Source organism: Aricia agestis, chromosome 12 (genome assembly GCF_905147365.1).
Source record: "Aricia agestis chromosome 12, ilAriAges1.1, whole genome shotgun sequence".
In the NCBI taxonomy this organism is placed as follows: Eukaryota; Metazoa; Arthropoda; class Insecta; order Lepidoptera; family Lycaenidae; genus Aricia; species Aricia agestis.
The window spans coordinates 2,962,472-2,983,603 of NC_056417.1; the positions used below are offsets into that span (position 1 = coordinate 2,962,472).

Genomic DNA, 21,132 nt, shown 5'->3' on the forward strand with positions numbered 1-21,132 from the left:
TAAATCCCATGATCAAATGTAGGACTGCCAACAATGTAGGTACTGTCAGAGAAGTTGATTCGTAGGCAGATGGCAGACCTACGTAATTTGGTCGCGTTATGGCAAACCCAGCTGTGAAATTATGGATAAAATTGAATTAAATTAATCAGACCGAACGACGTTGGTTCGCCATCTGATTATGAATCAATTTCTTCTAATTGATTCAACGGCGCTTATTTAAATGTTCGTGCATATATTATGCACTTTAGTCGAGGGGCAACTTTGTCCACACATTGTTAAGTACGGACAAACTGAAACTTTGTACAAAATAAAATACCTCCATTTTATATTGTCTTTTATTTTGTTAATATTTAGTTTAATCCTCCTCCTTTTGGAAGTCGGTTAAAAACTATAACCAGACTTTGCCCATTACGACCTACCCACTAATTGTAGTATTTTTCTTACGACTACCCTTATTCGTAGGACTACTGAATTGACTAATTAATAGGGGTAGTCCGTTTGTTTTAAATAAAGTATCTACCAGGATAAGGTCCCCGGGTTCCATTAGACGTTAATTTTGATCAAAACGCTCAAAACGTTCCCTTCTGCCGTTCCATTTGACGACCGCGGTCGTTTTGATCCCTGCGAATACGTCAATCATGACGTCATCATTTTCACTCAGGCGATGCTCAAAACGACCCACGACGAAGTTGGGTCAGAGTGGGCGTTCTAGTTTCTTTTTTTAAATTTTAATGTAACTATATCGGAAAGTTTTCAGGAGAGAGTAGCGACAAAAGACTTCATATTATTTCATTACAAATAATATTTTTAATTGGGGTGGGTTGCACCAACTTACTTTAGCTATAACTGTAACTTTAACTATAACTTTATCTACAGTGCAAAATGTCAAATCTTTGGTTAAAGTCAAAAATGGATTGAAAAGTTAATTTCTGGTTGTAGTGACAAAAAATAGAATATTTAAAAAATATGTTTTAATTATTAATACAATTTATGAAACCATCGAAAATTAGAAGCGCATTAAAAATTTACTTATAATTCATAGATACATTAACAGTAAAACTTAATTTGCATATAAAATTAGGCTCATAATTTGGCGAGTAACAATTTTCATAAAATATATGTAACACGTCAATGTTTTAAAAATCATTTAATTCTGTAGTCGCCATATTATATTTATAGTCGTGTGACATTTCAGATTTTTATTATCTATGTTTTTTGATAACGTGAAAGCGACCTAAATGACAAAAACTTCTTAGCAAAGCTACTTACTTCGTTTCTATATAGCAATAAGTGTGCCCAATTTGGTCATATAGAGCTTGAGTAGAAGCTTATATATCAATTTTTCATAGCAAATGGCGATGTAAAAAACGTGCCCACAGACGCTACTCAGCAATTTTGTGCTACCGCCTACCTGGGATATTTAACCATAACCAAAGATTATGATTAATATTGAAGATTATGATAATTAGAGCTCGACAAGGCTTTAAATGCACGTGGCGAAAAAAGCAACTAAAGCTGATATCGTACAAAAACGCCATTTTTGACAGTACCAGCAGCGCCCACGTTCATCTGTCAAATTCTGTGTTTTAATTTTAACCACGCCTCTGGTGCAAGTTGCAACCCACCCTAAAGTTAAAACTTAAAACCATTTGTTTTGTATGGGTATGAAGACGGAATTTTTTACATGCGTGCCCATCCGACGCATAGATCACCTTACTTGTCAGACAATCAGGTGATCAGCCTGCATTGTCCTAACCAAACTTGGAAATAGCATGTTTCCAACGCGGAAATCGAACCCACGACCTCTGAGTCAAAAGCCACGCTCTAAACCACTGGACCACTTAGGCGTTTAAGTCGATCAAAATGTATGAAATGTACATTAAACATGAGTTGAATGTCGACTTATGTTTTATCAATTTATAATTTTAGCTGCAAATAAACGTTTATTCTATTCTATTTAATTTAATTCATTTTGATCGGCAATCAAATCCTTAGGTCTTCAACCTGTACGGAGTGAGGTGACGTTATGTAAGACGATACAACAGGTCGTTGACCCCCAATTAGCCCTAATTGTCAGATAATGAGATAACAAAGGACCGTGCGCGGGCGCCGTGTGTGACACTATCAGATTTCGACATGTGGGTCAGGAGAGGACCTAGGCTATTATTACACAGGTTTATTAGGAATAAATGACGGCTATATGCGTATTCGTTAAATCGGTACATATATATTATGTCTAATGTATAATTTACTATATTATGCTCTATATATACCTACTACTTATATACTCCGGTCTCCGGAACACAAAATGTATTCGTAAATCGCGCAAAACATACATTTTTAAGGGTAAAAATTATGCTGTCGCTCATATCTCCACTCACTCAATATTATATATCTCCATTTACCAAATGTAAGCAAAATTGGTTCAGCGGATTAGGCGCGAAGGGTTAACAGGGGGAAGGATAAACCAGACAAACTTTTGCATTTATAACATCCTGACATTTCTTACGCTTAAAAACTTATCCCACAGTATCTCACAATTTCCTGGTATGCAGCCTTCGAAGTAAAACTCTTTTGTTACCTATTTACGGATTAAGTACATCCCTAAATAGCGCTCTATATGCCATAGAGTAGGTCAGTGCTATTCCGAGGTTGTAACTTGTACAGTGTACCCACTACGTAGTAATATGAATGAATGTTGCAATTTACGTGCTGTACGCTAATGAATTGAGCCGTCATACTACTCATACTTAATATGAACTTTTGTTTATCTCATAAAGGTCGTATGTGGGAAGACTGCTAATTTAAGCCCTACTAAATAAGTGACATATTTTAACAGACTTCCAAAAAAAGGAGGTTTTATGCTCGACATTTTTGCTCGAATACTAATGCTAAATATGAATAATAATACTACGGGTCATACGCGCGAGCACTAGGTATAAATAACTAGGCTCCTAGTTTTTTGTGCTGACCTTGAGCATACCGCCTTGCTTGGTCGGAAAATCTTCTATTATTATAAGATCCACGGATACTACAACAGAAGTACATATTACAAACCTCATAGCTCGGACTCTTTTTAGGCCAATGAAGGAGGGTCAACAAATACTTCGGACATAATATACCTACAAGGTGTAAAAAAAAATATCCACAGCCGAATATATTATAACCTCCTCGTTTTTTGGAAGTCGGTTAAAAACTAAGCGATAATACTTTAGAGTGTGTATGTGTTCCTCATATTATTATAGACTTCACTGTGAAAGTAGCAGCGCTGAAGAGCAAATATTTTTTTGTAATTTGGCAAGCGGCTCAATGTCATGAATTTTTCATACAAAAGTAAAAAAAGGCTACTCTTTCAGCGCTCCTATTTTCACAGGGAGCTCTATGTAGGGGACCCTATAATGTAAGTGAGTATTACTTAGCTTAGGTACGTAATAGGTAAGTATTACCACATTGTTTTGTTACACCCTGTAGACACCCTTTAACTTTGCATCTATTACAACCTATAGTACCTACAAATGCTTTTGTTGAAAACTTTTTAGAAGCAATAAAGCCATGAGATTTCCTAATTAAAGTTGTATTATCAGATCCGGTAGTTGTGTGTCATCGCCTCATCGGCTTGGACATTGAACGTAATTTCAACTTTATTGTTAATTGTTTGACGCCTTCCCAGGCTTATTTTTTTTAGAGTCATTAAATGGAATTGCAATTAATTATGTCTCAGTTTTTGTTTACCAAAACTGAGGGGTCACCTTGGTTTGTAGACCGTGGCTTGAGGATTTGAGGAAGTAGACATGTATCATGGAAAATTAAATGGTTTAATGTTAGTTCTGTATTTTTTGTCCTAACTCCTAAGCTGCTTTGTTTAGGTATATTATGTACTATCAGAGAAGTTGATTCCTATGCAAATCGGGGACCTAAGTAGTTTGGTTGCGTTACGTCAAACCCAGCTGACAGATCACAATTAACATTGAATTGACATATTCGACTAAATAACGTTGGTCTGTCAATTGCATAGGAATCAACTTCCTCAATTCAATAATAATTTGCATGCCTCATATAGGTTAGAATAAGTTGCACCTCCTGTATTATAAATCTGTAACATCTTTTCACCTACTTATTCTGCAAATAAATGATTTGATAAATGATTTGAATGGTACATTAAACGTGATATTTTTTTAAATGAGGGAAATGGGACATTTATTATTAAGTACCTGGATGACCGAGCTTTGCTCGGTATAGCAAACACTCATTGACTTCGTGTTACTTAATAACGCCATCTGCTGGTCGTTAAAACAATTAGTTGCTGACAAAATAGTATTATTATTCGCCAATAGATGTCAGGAAGAGTCATATTTTTCAGTTTATCGATTATCGACAAAACACGAATAAAAATACATTTTCTGAAAATGATTCCTAGGTAGATCGATTTATCGCCCCCGAAACCCCCTATATACTATCGTGAAAATCGTTGGAGCCGAAGCCGGAAAGATATAAGATTATTATGCAAATAGCTCGATGGGAAAATCTACCTATGGAGTATGGACTATGGAAGCCCCGAAGCACCGAAGGAATCAAAAGTGCTACTCTGAAGAGGAAAACGCTCTTTTTATGAAGGCTTGCATGAAGTGCCTAAATGGTTTGTAAGTACCTACCACTGAAAAGAGATTTCAAATCTAGAGATACTTTTAAAGTTTTACCTAGATATTATAAATGAAAACATTGGTTAAAGAATCCATAAAGCGTAAGATGGCAGAGTGAGTGCAGACTGCTAAGTAAGTATATGATATCTAGTCATACCTAAGTCCAGTCGTACCAAATATTATAGATAAAGCCAATCGCTGTTTGACTAACCTTGACCAAGCTATAAAATAACTGAAAGTCAACGTAATTTTCAGACTTGTCGAATCTAGACTGGTCTTAGCATAGACCTTATTTTATTAGACCAGGGGGGACGACGACGCTGGGCGACTGCGCATGGCGCCGGATAAAAAGGGGCGTCGCCTTTTTATAGCACTACCAGCACCCTGGGCTCCCATGGTGGTGCTAAAACCGGCCCTGACTTCAGGATATTTTGGGGGCCTATTTTTAAGTGTGACGTTTTTGTATAAAGATTGTTTTTTGCCAAAAATAACTATTTCGCGTCTTTTGGTTTAATTCTTTGAGTCTAGGGTTATTAGTCTGGGGCTATTACGACCTATTGAAGGTTATGCCTATCAGTTCTTGACGTTCAAGCCACCAAGGAGCTTATGTAAATAAGTATAATAATGCAGCTTATATACATATTAAGTCATGTTAAATGTTCTCACGACTGCAACCTTGTCTGAGCGCTGTCGCACATAATAATTACTCTTAAAACATGTGTGGTAAAAACGTAGAGTACCTACTTCCGACAAACGCTTTAGTTTAAATAAAACAAAGAAATAAATAACGTCCTTCTTAGAAACCCATTAAATAGCTCATGCGTCCGAATTATTATAGCCATCATTTAAGCTATTATTATATAGGCATTTACTGTGGCAAAAATGACGAATATACTACGGGTCGTCCACATAAATTATCCAAAAAGTCTTGAAATTCCGCGCGAACGAAGTCGCGGGCTAGATGTAAGTAGATAAAACTATGTATCATATATCTAGTTTTAATAAATCAAGGATCAAGGCTTGTTTGAAATAATTACAACTATATTATAGCGAGTGACTGGTCGTGATGGACATTGTTTATACCTAGTGACGACGAATGCTGTTGAACAGACTCAATAATAGAATCATGCATATTCTACGCGTTGATGGCATGGCAATATCGTCGTTATGTTATTGTCAGTTTCAGTGGCGGATTCAAATAGGGTATTAAAGGGCTAAAATAACTTCTGAAAATGACACTCTAATATCCTCCTTTTGTACAGAACAAGTAAGTATTGCTGAAAGTAAAACTAAAAGTTATAACTTTCTTTTTATTTAACAAATAAAAAAGTGAAAACTTTCAGTTACATATTTAAATGCAGGAAATACAACCGCATATTTTTTCACATGTGTTTTATGTCACAGCTATAACCATTATGGTTACATCACACAAAATAGTTATTCGGGGTCAGATTGTCAACAACAAAGGCCAGTTCTACCCCGTGGGAAGTGGGCGAGGCCTTCGTGAGGACTTCCGACGACACAATGTGATGTTCACGCCGGCCTTGGCGGGGTGGGATTTTTTGTATACGGACGCCGCTACGCACAATACAAATGAATTATTTTTACAGTGTTGATAGTTCGCGGTAATATTCTTAAATAGGCACTGCCCCACACATTTACACCAATGCATCTCCTTTGTTGCCAATCAGTTGAGTAACGCATAAATTGACATTGGCAGAATAAAAAACAAGTATGCTGTGTAAAGCGTAGGATACCTTGCCTGTAGCCTACCTTGGGAGGGTTTACCTTATAAAAAATTGTGCGGGGGGCCTCAGAAAGGGTAACTTACGCACGATGATCCAGGGGACCGATACGGCGGTAGCTACGCCTCTGACTACATAGTTCGCCAGTTTTAAAGTTGGTCGAGAAATTTTACTACACACAAAACTCCATTACTTAGTTATAGCTAGGGTTGTTAACTTGTTACCTACGAATTTAAAACTATGAAATATTCGATGGACGTGTTCCTCTTTGGTCGTATTGTTGTTTGTGTTTTGGCACATGCGATTAAAATTGTCAGAATCCAATTTTGAAGTCTTTATTTTAAATATATAAAAATAAACTATATCAGCCAGCGCGAGGCACATTCCGTTTATAATCCTAGTGAAACCCGACGAATTTGACAAATATTGAAACCTGTCCGTTTCTTTGCAGTCGAACTACTGGTAGTTATGTCTATTGTGGTTACAGTCTGTCAAGAAAGTGAAGAAATTAAAAAGTGGCAACATCGTAGTGTCATCCCTTTCATATCGATCTAAGAAAAAAAGGGATGACATTACGATATTGCCATTTTTTAATTTCTTCACTTTCTTGACAAGCTATATATCTGATATATTGAATACTCTGCTCCTTTATTAGGAAAATGTTCAATAAGACAGACAGTAATAAAATATTTCCTTTATTGGTATCTACAATACATTTCTCATAATAGATTGTTTTATAAAAATAATAATATATTACATAAACAACAATACAACATGACTCCGACCGCTCAGGTCTTTGGACGATTTGAATAACAATTAAGTACTAGAAAATGACACCAGAAGTAAAATTTTATATTAAAATACCGATATTTTTCTACTCAATTAATTAAATATTTTTATTATTTTTTCACTTACAAGAATAAAAAGTAAAACTAGTAATAGCACCTCTATAGATACCGGACCATAGACATTTTCACATAAAACCTATATTTTATTGTTCGAAATTCAAAGATTATATTTTGTTCACGGAAATAACGATACTATAGACAACATAATACGAATTCCGATAACAAAATCTACAACTAAACATGCATTTGGAATGTGAGCGTTACAATATTACATTTACAACAAACTTGTGATGACAACAAACCCTCGATAAAACCCTACACAAATATTATTCGTTATAAGTAAGAGTTTATGTATTTTGGTATTTAAGCACTAAAAATACTATTGTGACGATGATATTTTGTGGCATTTAATAAACAATTCATTAAAAAAGAATAACACGATGTTGCCAATTTAAATTACCATTATTACAGAGTGCAAAATTATTTATTCCTGTGTTAATTTTATTCATTAATTATTGACTGTACATAAGTTTAAAATTGCATGTTAATACATTATAAATAAACCTTATCAATTATATGAACGTTTGTTCTCGAAAATCGAGACTAAAATGAAAATAGAAAACAACTGTGTTGCTACTCGTTTCCTAAATATCCTATTCTCATTTTAATCCTGCAGGGACGGATGTTGGTAACACTAACATCTAGACTAGGGCAATGTACAGGGCCCCTTTTTCATTAGTCAGTTACGCCCCTGCGTCGCTTCTATAAATATCAGATCTTCAATGGACGTCATTGTTTCTTCGGAGGTAATCTCTTTGTGAATTTCTTGTCAAATTCTTTGATTTTCATTGACTACTGAACTCTGAAACAAAAATAGCAAGTTAGAAAGTCACTAACTAAGAACTTATAGTCTACCAGGTACCAATAACTAATATATAGAGGTATACAGAGTGTGACAAAACTAATTGATAATACTTTAGGGTGTTTAGGTGTACCCTATATCGACTTCGCTGTGAAAGTATTAGCGATGAAATAGTAACTTTTATTAAACTTTTGTATGGGAAATTTTTATGACGCTCGGGCACTTGCCCATACAAATCATAAAAAAAATATCTTTTAACGCTACTACTCTCACAGTGAACTCTATATAACGGACGCATACACGCCCTAAAGTATTATCACTTAGCTTTGTTACACCTTGTATAGTGGGATTTGTGTATCAGAGTGACAAAAAGTCACAGTGGCAATTGGTCAGCATGATACTCAGTCAGTGTAGCAGCTGCATAGTACCTCAACCAGTGACAATGCCAGCTGGTGAGGCAACACATCAAGTAATAGTCGCAACTGCCAAAGTCATTATGTAAGCAGTAAGTGGCAGCTTGTGGTATCACCAACAACTAAATAGCATTCTAATTGGCGAATCACTATGGAGCCATTCTAAAAAAGAAGGAGAAGTAGTCAACTGCCAATGTCATTACCTGGCGATTCGCGGCGGTCCCGCTGCAGCGCTATGTACTGTCGGATGAGGCGCGCCACCTCATGCGCCTGCTCCGCCTGCAGCCGCGTCACGCGCTGCTGCAGCAGCGACCCGCACTTCACGTCCAGGAATAGCGTGCCGTCCTCGCTTCGGACCTAAAAATAGACTTGATTAGTACAGGAAAATAAAAATTTACGTGTCGCATCGGGGACGGTAAAGCAATTGCATAGCATTTAATAAGAAGTTACGGGAGATACGCTTTTAAACACACATGTACGCAAGCACACGCACGCATGCACGCACGTTAATTGCACGCATGCACGCCAATCGGACGCACGTACGTTAATCGGACGCACTCATTTCTATTATTAAAGTGGCCAAAGTGATTAGGCTCTTACGGCCGCACTTAGAGACATTCAATGATAACCTTAATTTAATCAACAGTTTGAGTGGAAATGTAAGATCACAAAAGTTTCATTAAAGTTCAAGTCGGTCCACGGTACGCGCCGTACGCGCCGCATTTTGATATCCGTTGTATGCAATGTTATGAAACCTCGCACATTTATCCATTGCAATTGGCATACAACGAATTTCAAAATGCGGCGCCGCGTACATAGCTGATGTGCGATCACTTTAAATCTCTCTGAATGCGGCCGTTAGTGTAAGCGACACTCACCTTCCTGGTCGATATGAGCTCGCTGTACGGCCAGTGAGTGTCGGTCTCGTGTGTGACCGGGTGCAGCAGGTGCAGGCCGCGGCGGTTGAGCGCGAGCACGTGTTCGCGCCACTCGCCCGGCCCCACGCGCCGCACCGCGAAGAACGACGACCCGAACAGCGGCCAGCGGGATAGGATCTACGAGATTGTGCGTTTTAGTGGTCGAGAATAACGTGACATTATTACAGAGAAACCAGTGTCTGGAAAAAACAATGATTGCAAATATGCAGTAATACCGAGAGTGAGGCCGGTATAAATAGTCAGTATTCAAAATGCATCTCGGTCTCAAGACACGGTTCAGACTCTGTGATTGGTTGGCTGTCAAAATTTGGACCAATCACAGAGCCGAACCGCGTCTTGAGACCGGGTCGCATCTTAAGTACTGACTATTTATACCGGCCTAAGCCTGCTTAATTTTGTCGGGTTATGATAAGCTCAGTTGTTAAACTATGATAAACATGGCAGCTACCATAATTCGTCCATATTATAATAACTCTCATGGTATTTTATAGAAATGCGCAGTAACTAAAAATAAAATGGACGACATGCCTAATAAAAAAATGTCGTCATCAACCAAAATTGTTGCGTTTTCAACTCATTTTTAACATGTCAGTAATCACAAAAATGTCGTCGTAAAACTATCTGGAAAACTTTAGGGTTGATTCAGACCGCAACGCGACGCGTAGATGCATTTCTAAATTAATATGAATTTGACAGATTCGCAAGACGTCTCAAGCAATTGAAACCTGTCAAATCCATACAAATTTATGCCGCGCCGCGCCTCGCCTCGTCGCGTTGCGGTCTGAATTAACCTTTAGAAACGAATTCAACAGTTTATAATATTTTTCACGAAATAGGGGTTAAATCAGACCGCAACGCGACACGTAAATGCATTAATAAATTTGTATAGATCTGACAGATTTGTAAGCCATCTCGCGCAATTGAAATCAGTCAATTCAGTACTTTAGAAATGCATCTACGTGTCATGTTGCGGTCAGCGAAAAATTAGTACCTGTAAAACCCTAGCCTTAGCGGCAGGCGGGGAGAGTGCCCTTGCGGTGGGCCACTCCGCCGCCACCCACGACGCCCACTTGGCGGCGCGCGGCTCGCGGAGAGCTAACAGCGGCTTGGGTAGCAGGAACTTGAGGTCGCGGGGCTGCGGCGCTTCCGCCAGCCCGGCCGCGCGGTGCAGCAGCGCCGCCGCCGCCGCCGCCTCCCGCGCCGCACCCGCGCTCGGCGCCCCGCCCCCTGGTAGCACTAGGAGGAGACCCTCGAGGTAGTCTGGAGCGACCTGTACACATTTTTTAGTTTAGTATAAGGAGGGCAATGCACGGTATTCGTTAAAGAGGCAGGTTTTGGTAGAGACGCTGAAATATTTATATTAATCATATTACACATACTCCGTTTTGTTTGAATGTGACCCAAGTGTTAGGCGGGCGCCAGACATGTGATGAAATACGCAAATTCACCAAGTGTGGCACTGACATTTGCCTATTTGTGCACATTAATTGCTGGCATTTTCCTATTTGTGCAAAGTTTGCTCAAATTTTGAAGCCCATATCTGGCGCCGGCTTTAAGATATTAAATTAAATTCGACCAAGTTAACGTGCCATATAACACCAGGGTTCAATTAAACCTACCGGCCAATTTTTTTTAGGGCTTAGGTATCATTAGGAGAGTCCATTTAACAAAAAAATAGGGTGTTATTTTTTTCAGTATCATATTTTATCCCACTTAAAATCGTTGAAGAACGGTCTGTATATCTACATTGTAGCAATAATATAGCCGCTAATATAGAGCTCTGTCTGCATTTGGATCACAACAAATCGGAGCGTGGTAGTCAAAATATCATCTTAAAACTGCCATGAAATAGAACCTTTATCTATGTGGTAATTACACACCTGGTTGAAGAGCACCTCGGTGTAGAGCGGCGGCGCGTCGGTCCGCAGCGGGTGGTGCCATACAGAGCGGCAGAAGATGAGGTAGAAGGGGTGGTGCGCGCGCTGCAGCTCCGTCGTCACATCCAGCACGTACTCGTCGCCCGCCAGCGGCATCGTCAGCGCGTCGCCCGCCACGATGCAGTACAGCGAGAACTCGGCGCGCTCCGCCGCTGACGTCACGCCGATCTGAGGGAAATAAGACGTTAATAAGTATGTTTATTCTATATTTATTCCATGTTTATTCTATGTTTATGTTTATTCTATTCTATGTTAGGTCTACGAGGGGCATGGTGCTGCCAATCTGAGGGATAGTAAACTAGATATGTCATCAATAAGCTGCTTATTAGTATGTTTAGGGTTCGTTTCGCCACAAATTGTATTAAAAGTAAATAAGCGATGAATTGGGCGGCACAACGCGTTGGTGTTTGAAACCAATCAGAAGATCATATTTCATGTATGCGTACTGTTAAAATGATATTGTGAATAGTGAATTATAGTTGTGTAGCTGTGTTGTGGATTAGCTGGCGACATCAGCTCCCGTTCAAACAGTGCTTTAAAACATTTCTCCCTGTTTTTGTTTCAGATTAAGTAATACAATTAAATAAGGGTTCATTTACAATATAATTTCATGAACATATGAATTGCTTATGGTCACAATTTTGACGTTTGAACTTTTTAAAACACAATTTTAAAAGTTGTAGTGTCAATTTCTTGACGTTTTAAATGAATAAGGGCACGGATTATAATCAGAGTGTGATACTGACCAGCGCGCACAGCTCGTCGACGATGTCCTGCACGACGGTGGCGCAGCGCGTGTTGACGACGCGCTCGGCGCCGCCCGGCAGCCGGTACAGCTGGCGCCGCGCCGACCGGCCCGCTGACACCGCCGTCACCTGGAATGTAGCAACAACATTAGCAATGATACTTTTGTCACAGACTAATAATTAAAAAAATAGAGAGAGCGCTAGAGCGCTGTGAAGTCCTAAGAAAATTGGACTCGACCATGTCTGCAGGTGGACTACAATTTTCGACGTTGGAATTATATCTGCATTGCAGATGCACCTGTTAGAATGGTCGTTATAGTAATTTTGGACCCCAAAACAAGGGCAACTTTAGAATTAAGAAACAAAAATACATCGTTTTCTCCTTCTTTTGAGTTTTTGCAACATAAGAGGTTTTATGAAACAAATAATATGAAATAGTTAAGTACTTATTTTGTGATTTCTGAAGAGTGAAGACACAAAACTCACGCACACGTGCACCAAACAAAGGCAAATTTTATACATACGTCATAAATATACTTAAAGTAGTAGGTTCCCTTTCCGGCCGCATAGACAAGCAATTTTATTGTCAATATCGCGCTTCAATTTTATTGAACAGTTTATTTGACAATTAGATTGAAGGCGCGCGATGTTCAATATCAACCCTAGACGGTCAATAATGTTACGCAATACGTGATATTGTTTAATATTATTGTAGGTCTAGGTGCCCGCTTTCACATATCGTCGCTGCGCGTGCGTTACCGCGTATGAGCAGTTGGTAAATACCGCGTATCTGCTTTTTGATGATTTTACAGGAGGAAGAAAAAACTGAATATCTCAGCTATTTTGACTCCTATTACCGACTGAACTTAACAGCTAGTTCTTTGTACTTTCCTTTAGTGGTTAGTAACGTAAATTTGTTCATAATTGGCTTAGGTTTTGTGTTAAGTCACTTACGCGTTTTCGTATTAAGTAAATACAAAATAAGTAGGCTTCATATTAAAGATACGCGGTTTTGAAATCAAACAAATCAGTAAAAGGTTGCATTTTTTATTTAAAAAATCAAATATTTTATATTTTTTTACACTGTTACCTCTCAAAAATATTATGTTTTAATTACCAAAATCATTTAACAATATTATCTATTCTTAATTTTTAATTGATATCCCAATTTTTCATACATTTTTGACTTTATCTGACAGAGAACATAATAATCATTTAAAATAAAATAAAAATGATTTATTACATAAGTACATACTAAAGCCCTGCTCTTCCACGGACCTGAAGAAAATGACCCTCACCCGGAGAACTTCTTATCAGAGGGTCGAAGGTCAAAATGAGTCTGATGCTTAAATGTAAGGACCACAGCAGCTGCAGCAGTACTCTCCAGAGTATAGCCGTCTGTCGGTATAATCCAGTCTGTCGGAGCTTAGCTCTATACGGTGGTTCAATATGGGCAGATTCCGTCACTAATTTCGTAGTAATAAGGCGGGCATTAGCCATTAGGCATAGCAGCTACTCTTCGCAATGTAGCGGTGAGGGTTACCAGAAGGTGCCGTACGGTCTCCTAGGTGGCAGCTACTGCCCTAGCGGGAGATCCATCGTGGCAGCTGATTACGAAGGTCTTCGCCAAGTTGCTCATCCTCGTTCCAGAGAAGACGTCACGGTGCAGTGGGAGTTACGGAGGGTTTAAAGGCAAGGAAAGTAGCCTCGAGGCATACGATCGTTGGGTTTTAGAGTAACGAAGAAAATGAGCTATCCTCTGTTTTGTATCGGGAGTGTGGAGGCGTCATTATGCAAATCTCCAAATTTCTATGCAATTAGGCATCCGGGTGAGGCTGGAAACCAACCCGGCTTAGCTGGTCCTGACGCCGAAGGGAACTCTACAATTTACCGAAGCGTTCCCTTACTTTGGTGGTAGTCTGCTCCCTTTTGGAGAAGACCGTCCGGTCGTGGAGGGAGCACTTTGTTTTACAAACCCAGAACATCTCTCCGTATACGGCTGAAGGCAAATCAGTGAGGCTGGAAACCTACCCGGCTTAGCTAGTCCCGACGCCGAAGGGAACTCTTCAATTTTCCGAAGCGTTCCCTTACTTTGATGGTAGTCTGCTACCTTTTGGAGAAGACCGTCTGGTCGTGGAGGAAGCCCTGTGTTTGGCAAATCCAGAACATCCCTCTGTATACGGCTGAAGGCAAATCGCAGGTGGTTTTGAGGGTAGGTTTAGCACTACTAGTCGCCCATATCCCCGGGGTGCTTTAGCTTAACTGAGCTACTTCCCCAACCTTTCTTTTTCGTTGGGGGAATGCTTTTACGCATTCTGGTGATGATATTTTGTCGTGGCGATTAGTTGCCGCCTGTATTTTTAAGGTGAAGATTTAATGACATGACGTAATCTCCCTTCATCTTTAAAGCAATGGCAATAGTGGTAAATTAATTGAAACATTCTAGCTTGAATACAATACATATTATGAACAATATTAAACAATAATTAAAATATACTTACGATCTCAGAAAAATAGTTATTTCTAGGAGCACTTACTATTTTAGATATATTATTTTTCTTGCCGCTGTAGTAAATACGCGGAATTGCTTCTAACTTCCTGCCGCCTACTGTTCCGCGGTATTGTTTCGATGGCAAAATGTACGTTTCTAATTGGATAATTTAAAATCTGTGAAGCCTAATATAAGCCAATATGCGTTTCGAATTGGCTGGTACAATATCTCAATTTTGCGCATTTTGCTGTTACGCGGTATTTACCAACTGCTCATACGCGGTATCGCACGCGCAGCGACGATATACAAATCAGGTAGACAGTAACTATACCTCCTCAACACTAGGCACGTTCTTGCGTCCGCCGCACCGCAGCGTCTTGCGGAAATTGGCGAGGCAGACCGCCGCCGTGCCCTGACACGGCCGCCGCCGGTCCGCCGCTGCTGCCGACAGGTACTCCACTAGGAACGGCCTGACGAAGAGAGTTAGATATATGGCAAAATTTCAGGTAAGCAATGCAAAAGGTGGCAAAAGCAAATGTTTGTTATCTAAAAAAAATTTCGAGACATGATATGATACGGATTCAGCAGACAAAAATAATTATGTACTATCAGAGAAGTTGATTCCTATGCAGATGAGGGACCTACGTAGTTTGGTCGCGACTCGCGTTACGTCAAACTCAGCCGACAGATCACAATTAAAATTGAATTGACATGATCCAACCAAATGACATTGGTCTGTTAACTGCCTAGGAATCAATTTCCTCGATGGTACTATGAGTGCTTGTTCAGACACAGCGGGAATCGCGCGGTTTAGACCCGTGCGTTTTAACCACTCGGTTTCTACCCGGGAAACGCGCGGTTTCCGCTGTGTCTGAAGAAGCACTAAGAGCAATAGATTCATAGGTAGATGATAGAGATGCAGGCCTACGTAATTTAGTCGAGTTGTGTCAAGTCCACCCGACAAATAACGACTAACATTGACATGATACGAGGGCTGCTATTTATGTATCCGGAATTAAAAAAAGAAACAAACATATATCATTTAATATGGTTTTATTGCTTTTCAAAATATTCGCCGCGATGATCGACACACTTTTGCATACGCTGGAACCAATTTTCATAGCACTTTTTCCATTCTGATTGAGGTATCTCCAAAACGTGCATTTTGAACGCATCAACAGCCTCTTCGCGGCTCGAAAAACGTTGACCACGTAATTTATTCTTCGCGTATGGAAATAAAAAGAAATCGTTAGGTGCCAAATCAGGGCTGTACGGCGGATGACCATTCAATTCGATCTTTTGACCCTCCAAAAACTGAGTTGTTTCAGCTGAGGTGTGACAGCTAGCATTGTCGTGATGTAATATGATTCTGCGTTGTCGGTTGTCCTTTCTTATTTCTTCAAAGACTTCTGGTAAACAAATGGTCGTATACCATTCAGAATTAACCGTTTTACGATTCTCTAATGGCACTGTAGCCACATGTCCATTAATTCCAAAAAAACAGGCGACCATTTGCTTCAAAGTACTTTTTGCACGAGTAACTTTTGTTGGTTTCGGCTCATCTTGGAACACCCACACCGTTGACTGTTGTTTAGTTTCGGGGTCATATGCATACATCCAAGATTCATCACCTGTGTAGATATTATAAACGGCTTTTGACGTACCACGGTTGTATTTTTTTATCATTTTTTTGCACCAATCGACACGAGCCCGTTTTTGATCGATTGTCAAGTTGTGCGGAATCCAACGCGAACATATTTTTTTTACAGCCAAATGTTCGTGTAATATCTTATGTATGCTCGTCATACTTATGCCTAAGGACGCCTCTATCTCGCGATATGTAACATGACGATCACGCATTATTAGTTCCCGCACAGCATCTATATTTTGTGGGACAACAGCTGTTTTTGGGCGACCTTCTTTATTTTCATCCGTGAGCATAGACCGCCCACGATTAAACTCACTGTACCAGTGATAAACAGTGGTTTTTGATGGTGCTTCATCTCCAAAAGTTGCGGTGAGTTGAATAAAGCACTGTTGTTGATTTAGCCCACGCCGAAAATCGTAGTAAATCATTGCACGAAAATGTTCACGCGTTAAATCCATGGCAAATGAAGACACGCAATTTTCAAAATGACGCCACAATGGAAAAATAATTGACAGTCACATGAAACAAAATGTATTCTTCAACCAAAGAGTTCTATTTTCAAATGTTGTAATTACTTTTTAAATATTGTTCTTGTAAGAGGCCAGTTCCGGATACATAAATAGCAGCCCTCGTATAAACCGACCATAATATTGTAGGGTAGAATGATTCTACTAGAATCTACCCTACGATATATTAAAGTCGGTTTATCAGTAGGTCGTAGGACGTAGGTGATCTGCCTATGAATCAATTTATCAGATGATACATTTTCCCAACATACCTGAGCGTCTCCGAGCATGTGAAGTAAGCAGATAGTATAGACATGAGTCTCCAGGCGCGCTGGCAGGAGTCGGGCGCGGCGGACCGGTTGGAGGTGGTCTGCTTCATCAGCTGACAGTACACCTCGTCGCGCAGCTCCGGCACAGAGTGACAGTGCTGGAAAGAGATGGAGCGATTTATTAAGCATATGAGAGAAAGAGAGAGAGAATAAAGGGTAAAGTGTTAACTATGTATCAAAATAGCAAACGGAGGTTGAATGTTGCTGTAAGAAAGAAACACCAAACAACGGACAATATGTCATTTTGAGGGTAGTTCTTGGTATTCGTCTGAGCTTACAATTTATAAGCATCAAGAGTTGCAGCAATTTGCATTGCGTATGGCTGCATCTAAGGCAGATACTAATCAGAAACTGAACACATAAAAAAAAAACTATCACAGCATTGGCTTCATCCACCGTTTTCTTAGTTCATAAAATATCATAAGATCTTGAACTTTAGGATGGGGTCCAAAGACACTTAACAATTGTTAATAACTTTAGTCTTTCTGTTTATTTATGGAGCTGCCAAGTAAGAGCATTAGGCCGGTCATAGACGAACCGCATCTTGGAGTCGAAATCGACTGCGAAACGCGGTCGCCGCACGGCAATTTGCAGATTCCATACTAAATTCATATTCAAATTACACGGACCGCTTGAGCAGTTCTTGAGCGGTCGGTACAAATTTCAACGCTCAATCGGTCCCGACTGCAACTTGCGGTCCGTCTATGGCCAGACTTACTGTTCTTGTCAGGCATATAAGCAACTTACCATGAGCACCGTGTAGACGCATTTAACCTCCGTCAAGTCCTGATGGACCGCTCGCTCCGGCGGCGTGAGGTCTCCGCAGTACGCACGCACGCACGTGAAGCACTCTAACGCTGGCGGGGCTAACGCAGGCAGAGATACAACTTACCATCAGCACCGTGTAGACGCATTTAACCTCCGTCAAGTCCTGATGGACCGCTCTCTCGGGCGGCGTGAGGTCTCCGCAGTACGCACGCACGCACGTGAAGCACTCTAACGCTGGTGGTGCCAACGCGGCGGGCAGGCGCAGGAGCGGCGCTCTCAGCGGCGTGCTCTGCCATTTCACCACGTCGGTTTGAGCCTTCCATGTCCATTCGTTGCGTTTTGCTTTACTCTTCAGCGATGAGTCGGCTTTTAGGATCTCTAGTCTGGAATGAGATTGGTGCTATGAGTTTTTGTAAGATATAGAAGTTTCTTTAATGCTAATTGAATAACTTTTTTGTTGACTGTAACCTTAATAAATAAAAATTGGCCGTACCGTTATAGAGCAAAAATAGACCAAAAATTACTTTTTGTATGAATGCCCCCCTAAATTTTTATTTTATTTAAATTTTATTATTAATTGTTAAAGTACACATAATATATTCAAGGTCTTTGTGAAAATTTTAAGTGCCTACCTGTTGCCATTATTGATATTGAGCAAAAAAGACCAAAAAAATCACGTTTGTTTTATGGGAGCCTTACATATTAATATTAGTTTTTGCTGTTATAGCGGCAACAGATATACACAATCTGCGAAAATTTCAGAAGTCTAGCTGTAGCGGTTCTTGAGATACAGCCTGATAACATACAGACACACAGACAGACGGACAGACAACGAAGTCTTAGTAATAGGGTCCCGTTTTTACCCTTTGGGTACGGAACCCTAAAAATGACGTCAGCACTGAGTTTCAAACATCAAGTGCCACTACTGTTTTTTTTCTATCATAGCTCTATATTTAAAGATGTTTTTTTAACGGGCCATTAAATCTATTTGTTAATAGATTTCAGTTGAAAAATCCTGCGTTGACGCAGTGGTTAAACATTTAACCTTCTTTGGCATCGGAGTAGTTCAATATTAAGGAAAACAGTTTAACAAGGAAAATTATAGCAAGCGTACCATGACCATCGACCACCGTAGAAACGGTTCTACAATGTTCATGCTATAACGCGTGATACAATCGAATTAGGAAGCTTTAAGCTATATCTCTAATATAAACTCTTTTCCAACGACTTATGGACGATATTCATACATTATAATATGATGCAATTAATTTATGAAGCTAATGCAGTAGGATATGCACTATGTTACATGTTATGATCGAATACGATAATATATAATTATAACGATAACATACAATGTATAACCGTAACATATAAATCACTTCTTGCTAACGATCCATGCGGTACGCAACGTGTTAAATAATGAACTTTCTAACATCATATAAGTTGATTATTCACTACTTTTGATTGTACGGTCAAAAGAAAATGCGACATTATTAAATGCTGTTGACTTTTTTCCTTGTAGTCAACTATATAGTCACAACATAGAACATTGCAGTTAACACTTTAATCCATCTACTAATATTAAGTATAAATGCGAAAGTGTGTCTGTCTGTGTGTACCTACCTCTTCACGCCCGGCCCTAGCCTAGTAAACGAATGCTCAAAATGGGGGTGTAGTTGGAAAAGTTGAAAGCAGAAATTATGACTACGGAACTTTGTTTCAAAAAGTCCTGAACTCATGACCCCTCCGAGGTGAGCCGGAGGGGAGGGGGGGAAAAGAAGGACAAATTTTTTGTATTTTTTGATTAATTTTCGAAAACAGTGCTTCGTACGAAATTTTATTGTACTACATAAGAAAAGCTAATAAAATTCTGTACAACTTTGTCCTTCACATTTTGTATCTATCTCTAATCGTTGCCTAGCTATGAGCTTCTAAAAGTGGTAGATTTTTAAACACACACATCAATACGACCTAAGGGTATTTGTATTTGTCGGAATATTTTTTCCAGAACCCCAGGCAAGAAAAGCGTGCCCAGTTTACCATTATGATAATCCGAGACTGTCAATAGGAAAACTCACATAACGGTAAAAAGTGGTTATCACTTTTTGTACCTTAGTGAGTTAACTAAGTATTTGCTAAACCGTCTCAGCAAAAAATAAGGTCAAGAACTTTATTACTAAGCGTGTCAGGTCATTCTTAAATTGTATAAGTATTATGGTATTGGGATTTGGGATAGCTTTTACCCGATAACGGCGAATCCAAAAGGTATTTTGGTAGTCATTGGTTCTTATGGTGAAGGTCCAACAAATTTGTCCAGGCATAAAAAGGAGGATAATAGATTAAAGTGGTTGTATGTTCGGCTGTGTTTTACCCATAAAGTTAATATACCTAGCGGAATAGAGAAACAAAGGCCTGAGCAAGCGAGATGTCACTATCAGTAACACTGCGTGATAAAAAGAGACGTGTGATACATGACAGCAGCACTTCTTTTTTTGACGTCCAGTCGGCACGTGCCGCACGTTGACAATTTAATCTCATAGAAATCATGTTCAATCATGCTTGTGTAAGTGTATACGTACACATACACACAGATGAAACCAATTTCGGTTACGTTAGACAGCTCGAGATTGTTGCTGTATTCCGTTAGGTATTTTAACTTTATGGGATTTCCACAGTCGAACATACAACCTCCTTTTTTTTGGAAGTCGGATGAAAATAAAGAACTATGCCAAACGTATTTCACAAAAGGAACCACTCTCAACATATTGTCTAGTCAGTGGACTGAATATAGCCGTTCCCACAGCAAGCCACAATGGTGATTATCAAACAAATTATGTAATTTTGTTCATAATTTTGAAGCTTTGAGAAATAATTCAATGAGGAAGTTAAGTTGTTGTTCGTATACCTATAATACAAACATTAGCCCGTAATTGAAGTTCTTCGAGAAGTTACTACGAGACACTGGCGAAGTGTGAAGCGTCCACGAATATTTTTATTATTATAAAATTAGTTTCATCCCGTTTACTGTTATTTATTGTATTTTGTTATATTGTACTGGTAAACCTCCTATAAGGAGCAAGAAATCACCATGATTTCATAGCTAAGGACGGACTTACGTACATTTACTGCCGCACTCAGAGTGGAACATTAATTACCATACTTAAATGTAATTATTTCAAAATTTTGACATAATAATAATATCTATGGACGCTTCACACCACGTCAGTCTGGCCCCGTGGTAAGTACCTGAAGGACTTGTGT

General features: G+C 39.4%; 1 protein-coding gene across 1 annotated transcript in view; it reads right to left on the bottom strand.

Annotated features, from left to right (window-relative positions):
- Nucleotides 1-7,064: 7,064 nt before the first annotated feature.
- The window catches only part of LOC121732772 (unconventional myosin-XV), a 106,524-nt gene continuing 92,456 nt past the window's right edge, over nucleotides 7,065-21,132 (bottom strand). The window contains exons 24-32 of the mRNA XM_042122741.1: nucleotides 17,996-18,254; nucleotides 17,047-17,201; nucleotides 14,952-15,090; nucleotides 12,130-12,258; nucleotides 11,327-11,551; nucleotides 10,438-10,716; nucleotides 9,387-9,563; nucleotides 8,712-8,865; nucleotides 7,065-8,095 (exon numbers count right to left, since the gene is read on the bottom strand). Of these exons, the coding sequence (XP_041978675.1) occupies nucleotides 8,079-8,095; nucleotides 8,712-8,865; nucleotides 9,387-9,563; nucleotides 10,438-10,716; nucleotides 11,327-11,551; nucleotides 12,130-12,258; nucleotides 14,952-15,090; nucleotides 17,047-17,201; nucleotides 17,996-18,254 (1,534 nt within the window). The 3' untranslated portion in view covers nucleotides 7,065-8,078. The remainder of the gene's footprint in view (nucleotides 8,096-8,711; nucleotides 8,866-9,386; nucleotides 9,564-10,437; nucleotides 10,717-11,326; nucleotides 11,552-12,129; nucleotides 12,259-14,951; nucleotides 15,091-17,046; nucleotides 17,202-17,995; nucleotides 18,255-21,132) is intronic.